The 18,935-nt window shown below is 35.4% G+C and overlaps 1 protein-coding gene across 1 annotated transcript; it reads right to left on the bottom strand.

The window, feature by feature from the left end:
- Positions 1–697: 697 nt before the first annotated feature.
- On the bottom strand, positions 698–17,053 carry crhr2 (corticotropin releasing hormone receptor 2). The gene is made up of 9 exons (XM_088014715.1): positions 15,957–17,053; positions 13,634–13,751; positions 13,332–13,485; positions 10,090–10,150; positions 9,878–9,950; positions 7,947–8,032; positions 5,024–5,159; positions 4,561–4,602; positions 698–2,031 (listed from the first exon to the last, which is right to left on the bottom strand). Exons 1-9 carry the CDS (start codon positions 16,082–16,084, stop codon positions 1,891–1,893), a joined length of 939 nt encoding a protein of 312 aa, XP_087870841.1. The 5' UTR covers positions 16,085–17,053; the 3' UTR covers positions 698–1,890.
- Between the last annotated feature and the right edge of the window lie 1,882 nt (positions 17,054–18,935).

Raw genomic sequence — 18,935 nt, 5'->3', positions numbered from 1 at the left:
CAATGTATACTCCAGCAAGTATGGTATCTCTCAATAAATTAGAACATTATCAAAAAGTTATTTTATTTAACAAAAAAAATGGTAAAACTATGCAGCTTGATCACACTTTAGATGTACTTCAAGTGTTAATTTTTACTTATCCCTTATAGGTAATGAAAGCCCAGTTTCTCCAAAAATTGTATTAGACGCCGCTAATTAAAAATAATTTGAGAGCATGTTATTATATAGTATTATCTTATGGCTCATATGAATTCATCTTAAAGCCTTCATAGTTATTGTCAGGACTGCTGACAAGACAGTTGTCCAGTAACGGGTCACTAACATCTTCCTCAATGAGGGCAAAAAAGATCTTTGCTAAATAGACAGGCTCTTCACAAAGTGATTTATTCAAGTATTTTAATGGAAAGTTTATTGGAAAGAAAAAGTGTGGTATTCTAATGTACTGAGATACACATGTATACATTTAGTTATTTAACTGACGCACTGTGTGGAATCAAAATGACAGAAAACTAGTAAGAGTTTACTTGGAGTATTAACAGAAATTCAAAAATTAAAACACTTATTTTTGAAAATCTATTTTCTACATTTTCAACAACTCTAGATAATTATGCAGATGATCTGATGACTCAGGCTTAAACATCAGCAGCATTTTAGATCATCAATAAATATGCTTTTTTATTTTTGTAATCTCTTCCAAAAAAAAAAAAAAAAAAAAATCAATAATTCTCATCCTCTTTTAATCCCTCAGCAAAAAGTTTTTTTGGGCAAATACCAAAGCAGACACATGGCTGTTTCCATGACTTTGTGGGATAAGCCTTGTGAGACGTAAAAGCTGGCATTACATTGAGAGAATACGCTGACCTGACCGAAGCGCGTCTTTAGGGATGTGACTGGTTCCCACTCCATCAGGCTTCCCTTCTTCAGCAGCAAAAGCTTAGTTGTGACACTGATTATGAGAAAGCCACGAGGATTTCATAAAGCCAAAAAGAATTTAATCTGCTTTCACTTCACATGCACGATATACTCGTGCACAACACTTTGTGCTCTATATGCAAATATTGCATAAATGGCTAAGAATCATTTTCACTTCTTAAAATAATAACTATAATCTTAGATTTGCTTGTCTGGACTCGAGATTTAACTTGGGATTGGGGAACCAGTGGCATCAAACATGTCCTGAAGTAGACTTTTCTTTCAATCAGTTCCCTCTTTGTTTTTGCACTTGGGAGAAATAACAGTGCTGGGAACAAATGGCCAGAGGAGAGGTGAAAGTAAAATTGTGTGAAGAAATGCCCCGACAACATGTAAAGCAGGACAGAATAAGACAAAACTTTTCCCTTTTACCACCTCCATCCAAAATAACCGTTTCCAGTTTTTATTAAGAAAGTTAGATTTTCTTAGTTACTGATCATTTTCAAGACAAATGGTTGTTTTGGCAGACAAGTGGCTGCATTGTGGTCAATTACAATTCAAGTTTTATCGATTGCACTCTTTCAGCATCATGTCTATGAGTGGATGAGTTGCAGATCCTGCTAAATTCTTGTCTTCCCATAAATAACCACTAAGCAGCTATTTGACAGAAATAAAAAGCAAAGCAAGACCTGCTTTGTTGGTGAATGGTGATTAATCTTTGCTGTAAAACATTCTTCAAAGAATTTCAAATCTTGTACTTTACACACTGTACATTTCCGTAAAACAATGCATCGTCTAGCAAACTAATTCATGAGTATTTGAAACTTCAGCAGTAAAAAGGAGTGTCTTGTTGATTTGGACACACAACACTAAGCAGTTTACTGTGAAGTACTCAGCCTAATTTAGAATGCTGGACCAAAATCATGAAGGATGTTCTCTGGATGAGCATGTCAGAAGGGATAAAGTTTATTCCCACGCTCACAAAGCTGTGGTCTGCTTGATGCTGTGAAAACTAATCCTGGTCGGCGATGTGGGGATGGACATGGCTCGTGCCACTCGCACTCGAAGAGCGTGGTTGTCCTGCCAGCGGTGCCACCGTTTCCTCACTGCAGAACGGACCTGAAATGTTGAGCAAAAACAGCAGGTTGTAAGGATAGAATATACATCTTCCTTGCATAAAATGTAAAACGCTGGCTTATGAACCTGAAACACAACTGAACTTCACTGCATTGTCAATGAGGGTCTAATTGGAATGTGCAATTCAGGTTGAATTTGTAAGTGAAATTGAATTTGTCTGTAAGATTGGATTGGATTGGATTGATTATATATATATATATATATTTTTTTTTTTTTTTTTTTTTCTATGAAAATTGCATCTTGTTGTATTGCAAAGTGCCTTTACATGAGATGTGCTGTGAATTTACATAAGCAGCAATTTCCTTTTCAAGTAGAACAAACAAGTAAAAAGTGAAGATTGAAGTTGAAGGTTTTAAAAAAGCAGACAACTAAAGCCGAGGCATCATGCTAGCCTGTTTATCGACATTCTTACCGACATTACAGATATAGGATGAAACATCTTTAAATAAGTAAATAAACATATGAAGTCTAAATTCAAGGCCATTTTTCTACTCTTTGGATATACCAAATTACAAACAATATGCTATGGTTTTATATAATACAATAAAGGCTGTATTTTTCAGCTTTTTCCATTTTTCCATTTTCAAAAACTGTATCTGTGGTTTTTGCTTTGAGCTTAAGCCTTCTCACTATTTACAATTAGTTTTACATTTGAGGAGCGACTGTTTTGCTCTTTGTCTGTTTCATGTGACCTGCTATGCTGAACTTTCATATCCACAGCTCTCAGAGTTCTGGTAGAATATTTGTCCTTAAGTTTTCTAACATTAAAAAAGACTTTCTGCACCAGAAGAACAAACTTTCATTAGATGTCGGAAGTTTAATGAACTCCCATGGCTTTAAATTTAATAAACTTTACTGAAGTCTGATTTTACTTCTGGATCAGACAAGGTTTACTTTTAAAGAACAAACTGGTGTCTGAACAAGTTTTTGATTAAATTACGATAACGCCTCCAAACAGTAGTTTTTGTCAGACTATGCTCTTTGTTCATTGATTCATCCTTCCATGCATTGTTTAGACGTGTGGGGAGAATGATCTACATCACTAGAGGAGAAGTCTAGCCATACCACTCCAAAAGAAAGGATGCAGGCATGCACGCGGTGATAGACAAAGCCTGACCCACAATAATGTCTCGCCAGCTTATCCTGAGTAATTTTAATCTTAACAGAAAAACCTTAGACCATGATGTAAATGGTCTTTCTTTATGGGATTTAAGATATCAATGCATGACATAGCAAAGTATGTTCCCAGCAGCATCATTGGTGCCTGTGGTCCCATCTGCCTTTAAATCATTGAAATGTTCCTCGTGTGTATCTCAGAACTGACCCTTCACTTTTATAATTATAAACTTTGCTCAAGTCAAGTCCTTGCATGGAACTCCAGATCAAGGGAGAATCATGGTTATTAAATAGTTTTCTCATTTCTCAATAGTCACTCCAAAAGACCAAACTACACGTGTTTTCTTAATTTTCGTGGAGCCCGTTCCAGACTTGTTGAGAGTTACTGGCTTGTCTCTGGCATTCTTTCACAGTGCGATCTATCCAGCTCTGCAGCAAATTCAGATATAAATTCTGTGAACAGGTGTGATTTATTCATGTAAAAAGTGGAGATAAGGACTTCTGTAAACAATAAATAGACATATTTATGTCTACTCATAACTGCTCATGAGAGTCAGCATACTAGTTGTGTTGTAGGCAATTAAATAACACACAATGTCATAGAAACCATTTTTTTTAATTTCACACAATGCTGATTATATATATATATATATATATATATATATATATATATATATATATATACTGCTTGACACCAAAATGAAACCACCTTATAATTTAGAGTCAGTCCATTTGTTTGTGAGCAAAGACACAGCAGGGGATCAAATAGTTATTTTCCTCACAGTGTGACATTGCTATTGTTTACGAAAAAGGAAACGACCAGACCTTTTTTAAAAGTGAAGAACTGATTCATTTCAGTCTCCACAATTTGGTAGAAATTAATAAAATAGCAAGCTGACTTTGAACTCTCACGTTGTACAAAATTAGATGTTAATATTTCTAAGCTTTTCAATGTGCAAGTCATAAATATAATCAACTTTTAGTTTCAGGTAACTCAGAGGATGAAAGACCACCCGCGGAGGGTGAGAAGGGATTTTTTTTTTTTTAATTATCCTCAAATTTTCTATATTAAAACTGGTTTTGATTACTGTCAGACAGCTATTGGCATTCTGTGAATTTGCCTTTATTTTTAATCAGATGATAATTGCAGCACTTGAAGCAATTTTCTATCATGTCAAAGGAGAAACATTACAGAGTGAAAATTTCAATGTATGTGAAGACTATTTCATAACATACATTTTGGTTAAAGCTGCTTCCGTCAGATTAAGTTTTAGCACATTTAGATAAAAAAAGACATTAAAATATTTGAGGAGATGTATATGGGACTTATTAGGACCATGAATCAAAACCCACAGTGATTAATGTTATTTTAAATGTCGAACATCAGTGACTTACCTCTCCATTTAGAAAGCAGTAAAAGACTGACACAAAGAATCCCTGTAGAATAAGACACATTATCAGCGTAAGTAAAATATAAGACCATATCTTTTCAAATGCTATAAAACACAAGTAAAAAAAAAAAAAGTTATTACCATTATACTGCGGAAAAAATATGAGTCACCAGCCCTCCTTCCATTTATCCATAGATTAAAAAAAAATAAAAATACACCAATAAAAGGAATAGCTACAGAGTAGAAAACTAGCCCACATGTGCTGGCTAATCTTGACATGTGAGAGTACAGAACATAAGGCAGGAGGGAAGTAGACTGTGTAAGCACAGCCAGAATGCTAGCTCAAATTATTTTCCCACCAGAAAACTCAAAAGCGGCTCAAATAAATGATGCAACCCTGGCAAAAAAAAGAAAAAAACACCGGCGGTTGCCCACTGTTGTACTGTGTGAAAGAAAATGATTCTCACCTGGAAAGCCTGTAAAAAGGAGTTAAAATAGATGAAAACAATTTGAGAGATGTCGTCCTCCCCCGGATTGACAAAAAACAGCATGTAGGTGATCCCCAGCAGAGGTAACAAGACGAGTGTAGCTTTCACAGCTTTTCTGCAAAGACAAGGAATTAACATGAACAGCAGCTTTTTTTCCTTTCTTTTTTTTTCCACTTACAGAAATATCTTACTCTGGGAATCATAAGACATTGTGCAGAAAAGAAAAAGAAATCACAGTACCAACTCACAAGATAGTCAGAGTCTGTGTTTTTGTTGAAAGCCAATAACAACTTTTCAATAAGTGACTTTTAAACAGCTCCTTCCAAAACTATGCGATTCTTTGAATATTCCTTATTTTGTTATGAGGGCAAACTTTATTGCATTTTATTAGTGTTTTGGTGAGACACCAGTGCAAAATAAAGTTAAAGGTGAACAATGTTTTTTTTTTTGTTTGTTTGTTTGTTTTTTCAAATACAAATTTGAAAGGTATGCAGTCCATTTGTATTCATTGCCCACGAGTCCATATCACCTTTTGCTGGTGTTACACCAGAATGTTTCTGTGGTACAACTCTACCAGCTTTGCAAATCTGGAAACTGAAACTTGTATCCAAGTACCTTTAATAATAATACCTCAGACACAGACAGATTGGATGCAGTGATTAGAAGTTCAGCTCTTTTAATTGAATAAATCTTGTTGCACTCAGTGTTTTTGTGAGATGCCTCATACTTGCCTAACTTTATGTATTTATTCTGTTGAAATGTTAAAGCAGCAATTATTACTTTTGTGTAACATTTTAATAAAACGTTTAATTGCCATCAAACACAAAAATAAATTAACAAGCCTGTGTTGTTTAACTTTGCAGGCAAACTTATCAAACAGAACCTTAATAATCATTAATTTCTATTTTATTTATATTAAACTGGTGCCAGATGTTGCTTCGTTTATGGGTGTCAGTTATATTTAAGAGGTTTTTTTTGATGAGCTTTCCTCCTCACCACTGTCTACTGACTGAGGTGACAGAAAAATTCTCCACTTGACTCCCACGTCTGTCCACCTCCCTGTTTTCACATAATGGTATGATCCTATATCCTCACATATGATTGGCCACAAGGCCACCGTGTTACCAATTAAAACAGAGTTCTGCTGTAAGCAGAGCAGAACCACTGAGAGGGAGAGCTGAGCAGATAAAGGCAATAAAGAGGGGAGTCAGTTTTCACTTGAGTCAGCTCTCCTGATTCTGGCTCTTCATGTTGCTTGTACCATCTGCTTCTCTCTCCTGGGTTGTTTGACTTTTTTAGTAGTTGAATTTTGATCAGTTGTTTATCTGTGTTCTGCCTCAGTTATGTTTTGTTTTATTTTTAAATTCTGAAAACCACTTGTGCTTTTTCTTACACTTCACAATCATGACTTACTTAGTGTTGACCCATTACATGAAATCCATTTAAAATACATTGAAGGTTGTGATTGCACCAAGACAAAATGAACAAATGGTCCTGCATTTCTTTCCTTATTAGTAGAAAACAAATCAATAAGGTCAGCAGTTAAAAATGCAAATTAATTTAGGGTATATCACAATTATATAACTCTCATTCAGCACCAAACGAACAACGCTCCACTGTAGGAGGGCTTTTAAGTAAGCTTTTTTAAACAAAACAAAATAAAAATGTAGTGATATGAATGTCAGTAACAGGGGATTGACATTTATATCAATCCTAATGTTTATTTCTGATAAACACTAGAAACAAATGTAAATTCAGATTGGAAACAATTAGGAGATGACATTTAAAAGAAAACATGCTATGCAGATTATGCTTTACATATTGCTATACCATCTGCTTATCTCTTCAAAACCCACAAAAACAAACTCCTGTCACAGCCAGCCTCAAAACCTTGAATTTGAATATAAATAGTCTGAGCTGTGATGCCACGAACACTTTGTTTTCTTCAACATGTTCCCATGGGAAGTCAAAAAAAAAATGTACGCTGATAGCAGCTGTTGAGAACAAGCTTTGCTGTTTTAGCAATCAGGCACATGAGAGATTTTCCACTTTTTTCTAGTGGTTAATGGTGGGACTAAATAAAAGAGCCTTTTTGCAAAAAGCACTGTAATTACCCCAACCTCACTCTGATATGGGACTTAAGCATGACAGACACATCTAATCCAAAACCTTTCTACTGTGTTCACAGCATTAAATCCAAACCTGATGCCTGCCATTGGTTCTTTGTAAGGTGACTGAACCATGAAAACACAGCTGCAAACACAGAAGGCAAGAAGATGAAGTGGGAACAATTACTATGGCAGATTAATTTGGTGACAGAATTTCTTGCAGCAATTTTTAAATGGTAAGATAACAATATATATATTTTTTTATTTTCAAAGAAAGCGTATGGGGAAAATTTTGGGCTGCATCCCTTGGCCTTTGATTATCGGACACAGTGAAGGGTTTTGACATGGGCAGGGTGACACTTGCTAGGGGCAAAATGAAACATAAATCCAAAGCAAATCAGTTTGACTAAGGACTTTTCTCTTGTGTATTTGTCTTACTGATCAATGTGAATAGGCATCAGATTTTTCAGAAACATCAGCAGACCTGAAGGCAAATTTGCAGTGCAGCTATCACTGTTTATGATGTGTTTATGTATTAATTTGCAAGTAGAGAAGATAACTAGGATCTGATGATTTGGAGTTTTAATCCCAGGTGTCAACACTTGCAGTTTATAAATAAATAATCCATAATGTGTTTTAGTGTACAGTCTGAGCATAAGCATGTTTATGATGTATACCACAAAGTGTATTTCAGAACCAAAATGAACAGTTTTTTGTTTGTTTTTTTATTTCACATAAAGCTGAAGAAGTAGAAAGCGTGACAATCGACACAAGCATACATAAAAACTCCTTACCTGTACTGAATTGTTTCTGATGTGGTTGAAGCTCTCAGTTTGGTCATGAGAATTCGTACTATGTTGAAGAGGAAAACAAAGTTTATCTAGCAAAAAGGGAGAACAAAACATAGTTGAGCTCAGTGGTAATGACCTGGCGTGAAGAACACAGAGGACAATTATCTGGTGAGAACAGACAGCTCAGTGAGCTGTCGGTAAGCTTACTGCGCTGTCTGTAAGCTGTGAGAGCACAGAGCAGCCCGAGTCAAAGCACAACTCAAAGCAAAGCAGGGAGGAACACGATATATCAGAGCATCCAAGGTAGTTACAATAATAATTCATGATTGTAAGGGGTGGTATAAAACTGTCCAACAAAAAGTATTTTTTTTTCTTTTTTTCGGAAATAGTAAGATTCACTTTATAGATCCGAAATCTGGATGCCATAAAGGAATAGCTTTTGTTTCACAATTTTATTCATGGGTCTATTTTTGAAGCATCTCACATTTGTGTTTAAACAAGTGGCAAAAAAAAAAAAAAAAAGGATGAGCCATAAAACAGAAGTCACAATGTTGTTTTTCAATGCAGACATTGTATGATGTGCTTATCAGGTTTAGAAAAAAAGAAAAAAAAAAACTTTTGGGCCATGGCTTCTACTATAAAAAGGCTCTACCACACATAGAAGAATATGATTTAGTGTGTTGAAGAGCATGGTCCTGAACCATGTCTGTGCTTTCTATGACTACAGAAAGCAGTTTGTTTTCTGACCAAAATTAATTTTCTAAGAGGAATTTATAAAATTGCTGTATATGCAAGCAATAAACAAACTGGAGCTGAGTGAGAAGACTACAACACAGTTTATGCAACAACACGACACATACAAATGAAGTGAGTATACAGTCAGACCATTGTTTGTGAGCATAATGTTTGTTGGGTTGGGTGTTTGTTGTTATTTTGTTATGTTAATACTTTTGATACGACTTCTGTCTACTTTCCTCCTAAATATTTAGCATAAATTAGCTGTGGGCAAAATGTTTTTCTCCATGTGGCAGCCAAATAAGCTCGGTGAAGAAAGGAAACGATTGAGCACAGATCCTGTCTGAGGATTTTAGCCTTCTACCACATGAGTGCGGTTGGCTTAATGTGACTTTTTAGGGTCAAACAACATCCTACGAGAAACCTGACTTCAGATCAAATTGTAAATTTTAAGTGGCAAAACAGTGTCCTCAAAATAACATGTCACCAACTACTTAGTGCAATTAAACTGTCATGAGTAAAACGCTGACTGATATGAGGAGAAAGGCAGGCTTACAAAAATCACAGCATTGCTGCTCAGTATAAAATATTCTTGTGACAGTCGTTTGTAGGATAACAGATGAATGTCTATGCATGTTAGAATAACAGAGCTGTTCAGAACTGCAGCAGAAATTGTATCTGTGGAAATATTTCCACACTTTTAGATTGACCACATATAATTACTTTGTCGCAAATAATCATTTGTCACTGTGGTGAATATAGGTTGACATTGCTCTTCAAAGAGCACTTTAATAATCACCTGTTTGTTAGATCCTACGTGCCATAATAATCACTTACATTTTTTCAGAGTTGCTGTCCTATTTTGATATATCATCACTTGAACTCTAGTTAGAGCTTCTTTCATTACTATCTTCTTTGGTTGGACATTGCATTATATGAAGTGATGCCTGAGTTTGATGTTGCAAACATAGGTCATCAGTCTACTGCAACATTTTCTGCTGTGTTCTCGAGTGATTTGGGTTTGTTTCTCCACACAATTTGCAACTTTCAGTGTAAAAAATAAGTAAAACTCTGGTAAGTCATCCCAAACAAAACTCACAGTAAGAAGGTGTAAAAAAAAAGTGCTGATGGTATTGAATTTTTTTTTCTAGTGCAAAACGTAAATCTTCAACATGTTGAAGATTCTTGCAGCTACTGACCAGAAGCACAAGAATAATTGGTCCCTGATAAATGTAGTCCATATATTTCCCAGGCTCTTTACCAAACCAGCATCTGTTGAAAGAAAAAAAATAAAAAATACAAAAAGAAATGAAGAAATGTACATTTAAACAATCTTAAACAAATCTAGATGAAAACAATGCATCAATCTTTCCTTTCTTTTGTCATGTTAATGCAAACAAAAAATACTTACTTTTCATTTTCATAATACAATTTTCCGATAGCCCAAGCCACAATTATTGGACATGGAATGCCTGGAATACAGACAGAAAAGGTGATCTAAGTTACATATTTTGTTTTAACAGTATGTTTGCACTTGTTCATTTTAAAAGTCCTCTTCTGACTTTTGAAGTAATGATCTCCATTAATCTCAAACAGCAGCAGTGAAAAAACTAGGTCAGAATAATCAGTTAATGGTGATTGTCACTTTGACCGGCGGAGGCTCTGCGTTAAAGAAGGAAATGAGGCAACAAATGTCTTTGAGGTGGATTTATTTGGGAGCTCCAAGTCTTCATTACACCAACACCTGTTTTTTAGTGAAACAAAGAAGCTGACATTTATACCTGAGGCAAGTTCCAACACTGACACCAGGTAAAGGGGTGATCAAAAAGAAAAGACAAACACTACTTACACAAAACTAACAAACAATAAATGATCCAACAAATATTTACATGCATGCAAATTATTAAAATTAAACTAACCTAAAGTCAATCAAAAGTAAATATAACTAAATATAAATCCTCAGAGTATTCCCCCTGCTAATGGAAGCTGGTATGCTCCAGGAGCATTCGTCTCCCTCTCTGCTCCACCTTGCTGAGACACACCCAGAAAGGCAAATACTCAATTAACTCAAATTGAACTAATCTAAATCAAAACAAACTGACATTTTCCCCCACATTGAACAGGAAAGATGGCCAGTCTCCCTACCCAAAAAGAATGTTCACCAAATGTCACCATGTAACTGAAATAAAGAACTAATACAAAACACATTTGAACTGAAAACAACATAATATCAATAATCAACATGGGATGGAACCCCTGGTCTCCATCACAGTGATATTAACGAAAAGCCAGCATGACGAAAACATCTACCTGTTGTCCTTCTCTGAAAGGGTTTCACCAAAACTGCACTTTACAGATAAAGACACTCGACAGACATAAACCACATCATGGGAACCAAAACTAATTTTCTCAAACTGATGATGGATCCAAAGTGTAAGGAAAACACTGAGGATGCTTTGACATAGTAAATATCTAAGAAAGATTTCTGTCATATGCTTTAAACTTTCTAATATTAAGTTTGACTCCTATCCGTTTGAAATGGTAAACAAATAAAACATTTAAACAAATCTGTCAAGTGTCACATGAATTAAACTTTGAATGTTCATCAACTATTCTATGCCAGGCACATCAAAGTTTCTCCAACTGAGCTTAAACTTGAACAGTTATTTATATTTTTTTTCCTCTTGAAAAAGTAATGAAAAAGTTTGTTTTTTTTCATTACAACAAAGTTGTTTATTTAACAATGGACTCAAATAAATCATGGATTTGGTTTGAATGATTTATTTATTGTTTACTAGACAATATGTTTCGATTCAAAAGTGTCAAATTCAAAAAGTGTCGTAATAATTGGGATTTTACGGAATAAAAAAGTTGTACATAGATGAGATATGGAGAAAAAAATATTGAAATGGCTCTACCAGCTTTACATGTTTCCCCATTCTCCTTTGAAAAGAGCTCAAATTAAGTCAGAGTGATTGGAGAACATGCGAAGATGAGCTGTTGACTCTTACCACAGATTCTCTATTGTGTGAGTCAGGACTTTGAGACATTCTTGCATGTCTGTTGATGTACCCGCTTGGGGTACATGTATCCTGCTGGAAGGTGAACCTTTGCTCAAATCTCAAGCGTCTTCAGAGGACGCTAAAAGGTTTTCTTCAAGTATTGACACATTTTTTTCCCCAAAAGTTCTGATTAGCTGTGCTGTTCCTGGAAAGCATCCCTATAGCATTATACTGCCACTCTTTGCTTTGTTCCTTACATGGCTTGTGATCCCTTAAAGGTGAGATCTGTGGAGTGATTGATTTATAGTTTACATGTGGATCTCTATTCAGTTACTAATTGAGTCAGTTGGTAGCTCCAGAATTTATTTGGATGACTTGGATATTGTTTATTAGTATGTTGAGAACAGTTAATTACCACAATTGTGGTTTTTTTGTTTTGTTTTGTTTTGTTTTTTATAAATGTTGAAAAACACAAATCATCTGCTTCACTGTTAAAAGTTTTGTCAAGATATGTAGTTGCATGTGACAAACTGTGAAATAATTCCAAGAATTTAAGTGCTCCTGTAAGGCACTCTAATAATCTAATCTGTGTTGAACATTAACTGTTTCAAAAGTAGAAATAGATTAAATCAAAAATTATCTGGAAACTTAAGATCTACCCTCCTTCCGCCAAGTACGGCTAAACGAGTATTTCCGTCTTGGTTCCCAAATTTCCCTTTTGACATGTAAGATGTAGGGTAGAATGAGTAAATTAAGGCAGTTGAAGTGTGAACAACTCTACTCGCTTGAGTGTTGAGGCAGAAATAAGAGTCGGCTCCCTACACTTGAGCAGTCAAACCAGGAGGTGTGCTTCAGCTGCATTAACTCAAACTACATTAATTTATGCATTTCTGTCAGGTTGTGGATGGTTAGATCCATCAACTTTGTGTAGTTGCAAATAAGCTTTGATGACATGTCTACTACATGATGAAAACCCAAGTTCAGACTGACTGGCTGACTTACTTTCCTAGCTCTTTTTGTTGGCTAGTTATTATTTTGGCAATTGTGATAATTGTGACTGTTTTCCAAAAATGTACAAAAGTGTCTGTAGACTTTTGATGTCAACTGCTTTTAGCTTCAGACACCAGAACATCTAATGACGACATTGCTTAAAGTTAAACTGATTTTAAAGAAGAACAAGATTGAACTTATTGCTTATATAAAGCTATACATGCTCCACAATCAAAGAAGTCTATTTTTACTTGAGGTAAAGAACAAAAACAAAGTTGTTGTTTTTTTCTAGCCAGTATAAAATACTTCACAGGAGCCTCAAGAACAGAACTTCTGGAAAGTCCTACTACAGCAGTTCCACGCCAGAATATAATAGAATAGAATAGAATAGAATAGAATAGTCCACAAATCAAGTTTACATTTCAGACAAAAAGGATGTTTCCTGTATTCATAACTAAAAATAAGTCCCCTGTATTATGAACAAATGGCTTTTGATGTTTGGTGGGATGGAGGAGATGTTGATACCAAAATTCATCTTTAAACAATTGTCTCGACATGTCTCCGTTCTAAACCTGTATTTTTTTTAATGAACATTGTACACTAATATAATTTGAAAGCCAACTTGCTCAGCTTTATGGCATAAAACCAGGAGCATACTTACACCAACCAATGAAAAGAAAAACCCACTTTCTCAGTTTATCAGTGGAATAGGTCATAACAATAGCAGTGTGAAGATAGCATCCTTCAACAAACATCCAGAAGAAGTTGGTCACAACAAAGTAGTTGTATATTGTCGTACTTAATCGACACCAAGGCTGAAAAGAGAAAGAGACAGAGTTATCCAAAAGTAATCAAATTATAACTATGAAACCATTTAATGTTGTACAGACTACTGCCATCAATAAACATTTGTAATTTCTCTCTCCTATTGTAATTACTATTAGTAAAAAAAAATGTTTATACCTCATTTTTGTCATGGATATTGTGGTCAATCAACTGAAGCAAGAACCACATAACGTTCCTCAATATGAAGGTGGTGATCAAATTCCAGTGGATAATGTTTCGAAGACACCGTATGCTCCTACAACATAAGCAGCATGGTGATTTTCACTGTTATTTCTCAGAAGAGCTAACTTACAAAAACATGCATGGGCTTTGAAATTTGTATAAATTTATCAGTGTACGGCCCTTTTGAGATTTTAATTGTTTTTTTTTTTTGTTTTTTTTGTTTTTTGTTTTTTGCTTTGGCATTCATCTCAATTAGCCAGGAGCCCGGGCAGATTGTTTTTCCTTGTGTAACATGAAGTTGTTGCTTTTTAAAAAGCAACATATGACAAATTCAACAAGATTTATTTTATGTGCTTCTTAGAAAATGGGGGAACTGAAACTAATGCAAAATAAAAATGGCTTTAAAAAATACACTAATATTACTGAAATGGCTTGAAACTAAAACGCTAACAACTTTGGTATGACATGAACTCCAGCACAAAGGTCTGACTTCCAAGACAAATTAAACTCAGTTCATGTTTGGGCAGCTACATTAGCAGCCACCATTTAATAATGCCTAACCAACATATCATCATTGCAATGTCAGTGGACACAGAAATAATTTTGAAACTGGAATTGAAATTGTTTCTGATTGCAATGAGTACATGTTTTGAGGGAAATAAGATATTGAGCTGGTTGGATGCAGTCTCATTGAAGTAGATCCCAACATTTCTCTCAGGGGATCGTGTAACAGATGCCGTAAGCCACACGTTGGTGGGAATAATGTCATAACTTATTTACTGAATTTAAGGTTTAGGGAGCTCTGTTTGTGGAGAATAATGCTGTCAGGGATTGCTTCTTAAATAATTGTCAGACTAAACAAAACAGTGAAACATGTTTCATTGTTTTGTTTAGTCTGACAATAATTTAAGACACTTGAAAGAACATATTTTATTTATATTTGTTTATTTAAATATTTTACTGACTCCCTCTTGTACAGGTTTGTGTCAGACATTTACCTCCAGCACTACAGGCAGGACGTAAAGAGGTCTGGTCATGTGACTATGTGTTTATCACATTTATATATGGAAAAAAAAAATTATTTAGCCAATAATCAGCCACTCTCCAACAATCATTGCTACTTGTGTGTTTTTTTGGAAGAAATAATTGCCCACCCCCTGCTTTAGCATAAAGTACCAACATGACGCCTGGCATGCCTGGAGCTGGTATGTGATGAAGGGATTACGGTGTGAGTGGGACTAGAGTAACAGATGCTTGGCTTGCAGTCGCATTACCAAGAGTTTATGCTGCAGTTCTCTCACAGAGGTTTTTACACACTATCTGTGGCTCAAGGGAATTAAATAAATGCATGTATCTAAGAAGAGTTTATAGTCTGCCAAGTGCTAGTCACAGCTGTGTATGAGCTGAATTGATTTTGAGTGTTGATATAAAGTAAAGTTGCGGTACTCTGTCCCTTCTATAGTATAAATCTGCACAAAATACCCTGTGGAAGTCCATTGTCTTTCTATGCCCCTCAAATCAGTTGCTAAAACAGTTGAAGAGACAGAAAATATGAGGGCCTGAGGGCTATAGTCTGGCTGAACTTAATGAATGCATGTTAGAGAAATTAATCATGAATTTGGCAGGCAGCAGAGAGCATAGCAGGTTTAATTTTTTCACCACACCATCATCATGCAATTATACTTTAAAACTTGACATCCCAAAGTGTTGACATGCAATCTATTGTTAAAATGTAGTCAAAGCCCTTGTGTTTGATTGCACTCAGTCATGCCTCCAGAGATAAAAGCATATTCATTCAAACTTAGATTTTAGGTCTTAAAATATAGGTCACTCTATCTTGAAAGCTACTTAAGATTTAACACATAACCCCTTCATGCTATATATAGCACAGTGTTCAAGAAAAAAGGTCAAAGAGTAGTACAGCCTATATAGAATGATACAATCAACATTAATTAAGCGTTACAGTAGACTGGCTCAGCAAGAGATAAGAATTTTCCTGCAGTTACATAATAATTAAACTTTAACAGTGAGAAAAAGGCTTCTGAGGCTGCTTGCATTTAAGCTAGCACTCACAGCTGCCTTCAGGACAGATGTGTTAGAAAATATGCATCAGGTCTGGGACTAGAGTCAGCTACCGAGTCGAGCTGCAGAGATTTGTTTATCTGACATGAGCAAGCTAATGACAAGCAGCATTAGGATGCAACATCAGTTTCACTGATTATCTTCTATCTGGGCTGTTGCACACAGGAGCCCCATTTCAGATTATTTCTATACTTGCCTTAAGCATAAGAAGAGAATAAAGGCCACAATTAGAGCTCCCACAGAAATACAGTGGCCTAGGTAGTTGATGATCAGAGCTATCTTGTAATGCATAGGATATTTTCTCTGAAAAGGAAACACACACATTAGTTATTATATAGCGAGATGTAAAATAAATAAATAAATAAATAAGTTTTTCAAATGCAGACCTTGTTAGATCATTAACAATTACTAAGGATTACAACTGCAGATCGTTTCTTTGCCGTATGAATAACAGCAAGAAATACATAATACACTTAGATCTAGATAACGTGAATTGAAAAGCAAATGTCAATGACACACTTCAGATGTCTTGGCTTAAAATTATTAAAGGAAATAGAGCAAGACCCAGAAATACTGAGTCTAGAGAGAAAATTAGAGGTAACCAGGTCAAGCAAGGCACAACACAAATGAACAGCACTCTTTATCCTCCATCTTTTAAACAGGCAGGACAGCATTTGTGTTTGTTTTTTGAGGGCTGATGGCGGGGAGGCATCTGCATCATTAAAATAACACATTTCAATGAGCATTAATAAGTGGCAACAATATTTTTGAGTATTCATCTGTGATAGCAATCTGTGTTTTTATAAGAAAATGAGGAATTGTTTTGATGTCACCACACTAACCTTCTCCTCCAAAATGGGCTCGCAGTTGGAGTAATTGATCTTCAATGCCCATGTACCATTATCCAGGCATTCTCTGTAAGCACTTCCTGCAAAACAAGAGTAATGGGAGTCAATAAAAATGCATTACATACAAGAACAATTTGTGATTTTTTTTTTTTTCCCCCAAAAAAATGGTGGCTTACATCTAAAGAGACATTAAATGTAGAATGGAAATTACCTGGAGGGAAGGAATTAAAAAAAAAAAAAAAAATGGCATTCTCCCTCACAAGCACTTTTTCTGTGCTTGAAAGCACAACCACCATCACTGCCAAGAAAATGCTGCTGATATAAGGTTGGACCCTTCCTATCTCCATCCGCATGTCTGCTTTATCATACATCACCCAAGTTCCAGTTCATGCTTCATTTACTTTATCTTGGAAGGAGAAAGCTGAAGCTCTTTCAAATTTGCCCTTTTTGCAGTGCGTCTTTATTTATTGAAGAAAGAAAATCTTACTCATAATAAGCCTTACTTTGGCTTTATCTAATATTCATTCAATGAGAAATCCCCAGGTGATATTGAATTGTTTTATTGAAAAAATATAAACTGGAGAATATTGCCTAAATCCTAAAAATCGAATCAGCAACTTTAATTTGTTGCTGAAAAACCTAGCAAACTGCTCATTTAAACACGATGAAACAGCAATAGTGGATGTTTAATCAGTCTATTTTTTTAAAAAATAGACCTTTGGTAGGATTTCAACTGATCCTTGACTTGCTGTCGAGCAATTACTCCTATCTTTGGTTTACATTTTCCAGACCTCAGCAAATGGGCCCGTCACAAATGGGCTTTAAACAAGGGAAATTTTTTAGAATAAAATTGCTGTTTTGGAATTCTCAAATTGAGCAGTGTGTGAGCTCAGTTAGCTGAAATGGAACTGGGTTGACATTTTATGCAAGACCCATATTTAAAATTGCAATGTAGGTTGTGGGTTATCAGGGTTATTGCTGGGGCAATATCATCCTGAATGGCTTTAACAATCCTATCACTAATGTTTTTCCCTCTCTCGGTTATCATTGAGGATAACACTTAATAGGGCAACAGAGCAAGACAGACTCTTTTAAGTCTCCCGTCTGTATCATGTGACCTCCTGGTGCGTGATTTGCAGTTCTCCCAGTAGAGCTGCAAAAAGAGCAGTTGTGTCAATGGTCTTTAAAATTGACAACAGTCAAAGCAATGTGTTAAGTTTACGAAGCAGGACAACAGAACATTATGATTATATAACACAATCTATGAGCACTGCAAATGACATGCATGGCTATACATCATATTCCATAGGTAAAACTCTGCCTCCCCCCCAATGAACCAATTTGTTTACAGGGTTAAGATCTAAAGAGGAATGTACTGCATTCCTGCATCAAACTCCCCATCTCCCCTAATCCTGCCGTATGCATGTTTGTCCGTATTACTATGAAATGTTGATATGAATGCAGATGTGCATATCTAAAGAGCATTAAAGTAGGTTTGCAAGTGTTGAGTTGGATACTTTTTTCAAACAGCGCATCTCCCTTTCATTCAAAAAAAGCTATACAATGTAGACCAGGTAATACTAACAATACCTTTATTTTTGACTACAGATGCATGGCAATAATGGTAATATTTACAGTTTGGACAACAATTTAAAATGACTCATTCAGTTCAGATTACCCAAAAAAACAGCACAGTACATTACATTTGTATATAAATATGACAGATAATCAGCAGTAAACATGGCATTTAACACTACAGTGAGCCAAACTGGTATGAAATACTTATTCCACGTGGAGTGTTTATAAAAGTGCTTCACAGGTACACTAAACATCTTAGTAATTTCTTCAAAGCTCAGTTCAAAGTTGAGTTATACTATCTGTGTGATGCTGGCACTGAATGCCAATTGAGCAGCACAATTTTTATTCATGGCAAGGATATGCAAAGCTTCTTACCGTCAGTTGCTTGCATATCTTTTAAAACCTGCTTTTCGTAATCAACTTTGAACTGAATATTTCATTTTGAAATTCCTCAGAGCACATTCAGTGAGCCTCTTATCTGCTTTACACTAAATAACAGAGTTGCTCTGAAACACAGCGGCAATACGCATGTAAAGGTGATTTTCTCCCTTTTTATTCTCATTAGATAGCTCAAGTGAGTATTTCAATATTTCCACTGAAGATACATGGTCTACTTTCCCACTGAAGCTTTTTTGATATGTGATTTTAAGATTAATGCCGTCAGTACTAAAAGGAATCACACTTTTATATAAGCAAATCACAAATTTTATGATGTCTTTGAGCAAATTAATTCCTGAATTACTGCTGCA

The sequence above is a fragment of the Poecilia mexicana genome, unplaced genomic scaffold (genome assembly GCF_051168715.1).
Source record: "Poecilia mexicana isolate PSO_F unplaced genomic scaffold, ASM5116871v1 scaffold_17, whole genome shotgun sequence".
NCBI lineage: Eukaryota > Metazoa > Chordata > Actinopteri > Cyprinodontiformes > Poeciliidae > Poecilia > Poecilia mexicana.
This window is presented reverse-complemented; position numbering and strand designations above follow the sequence as displayed.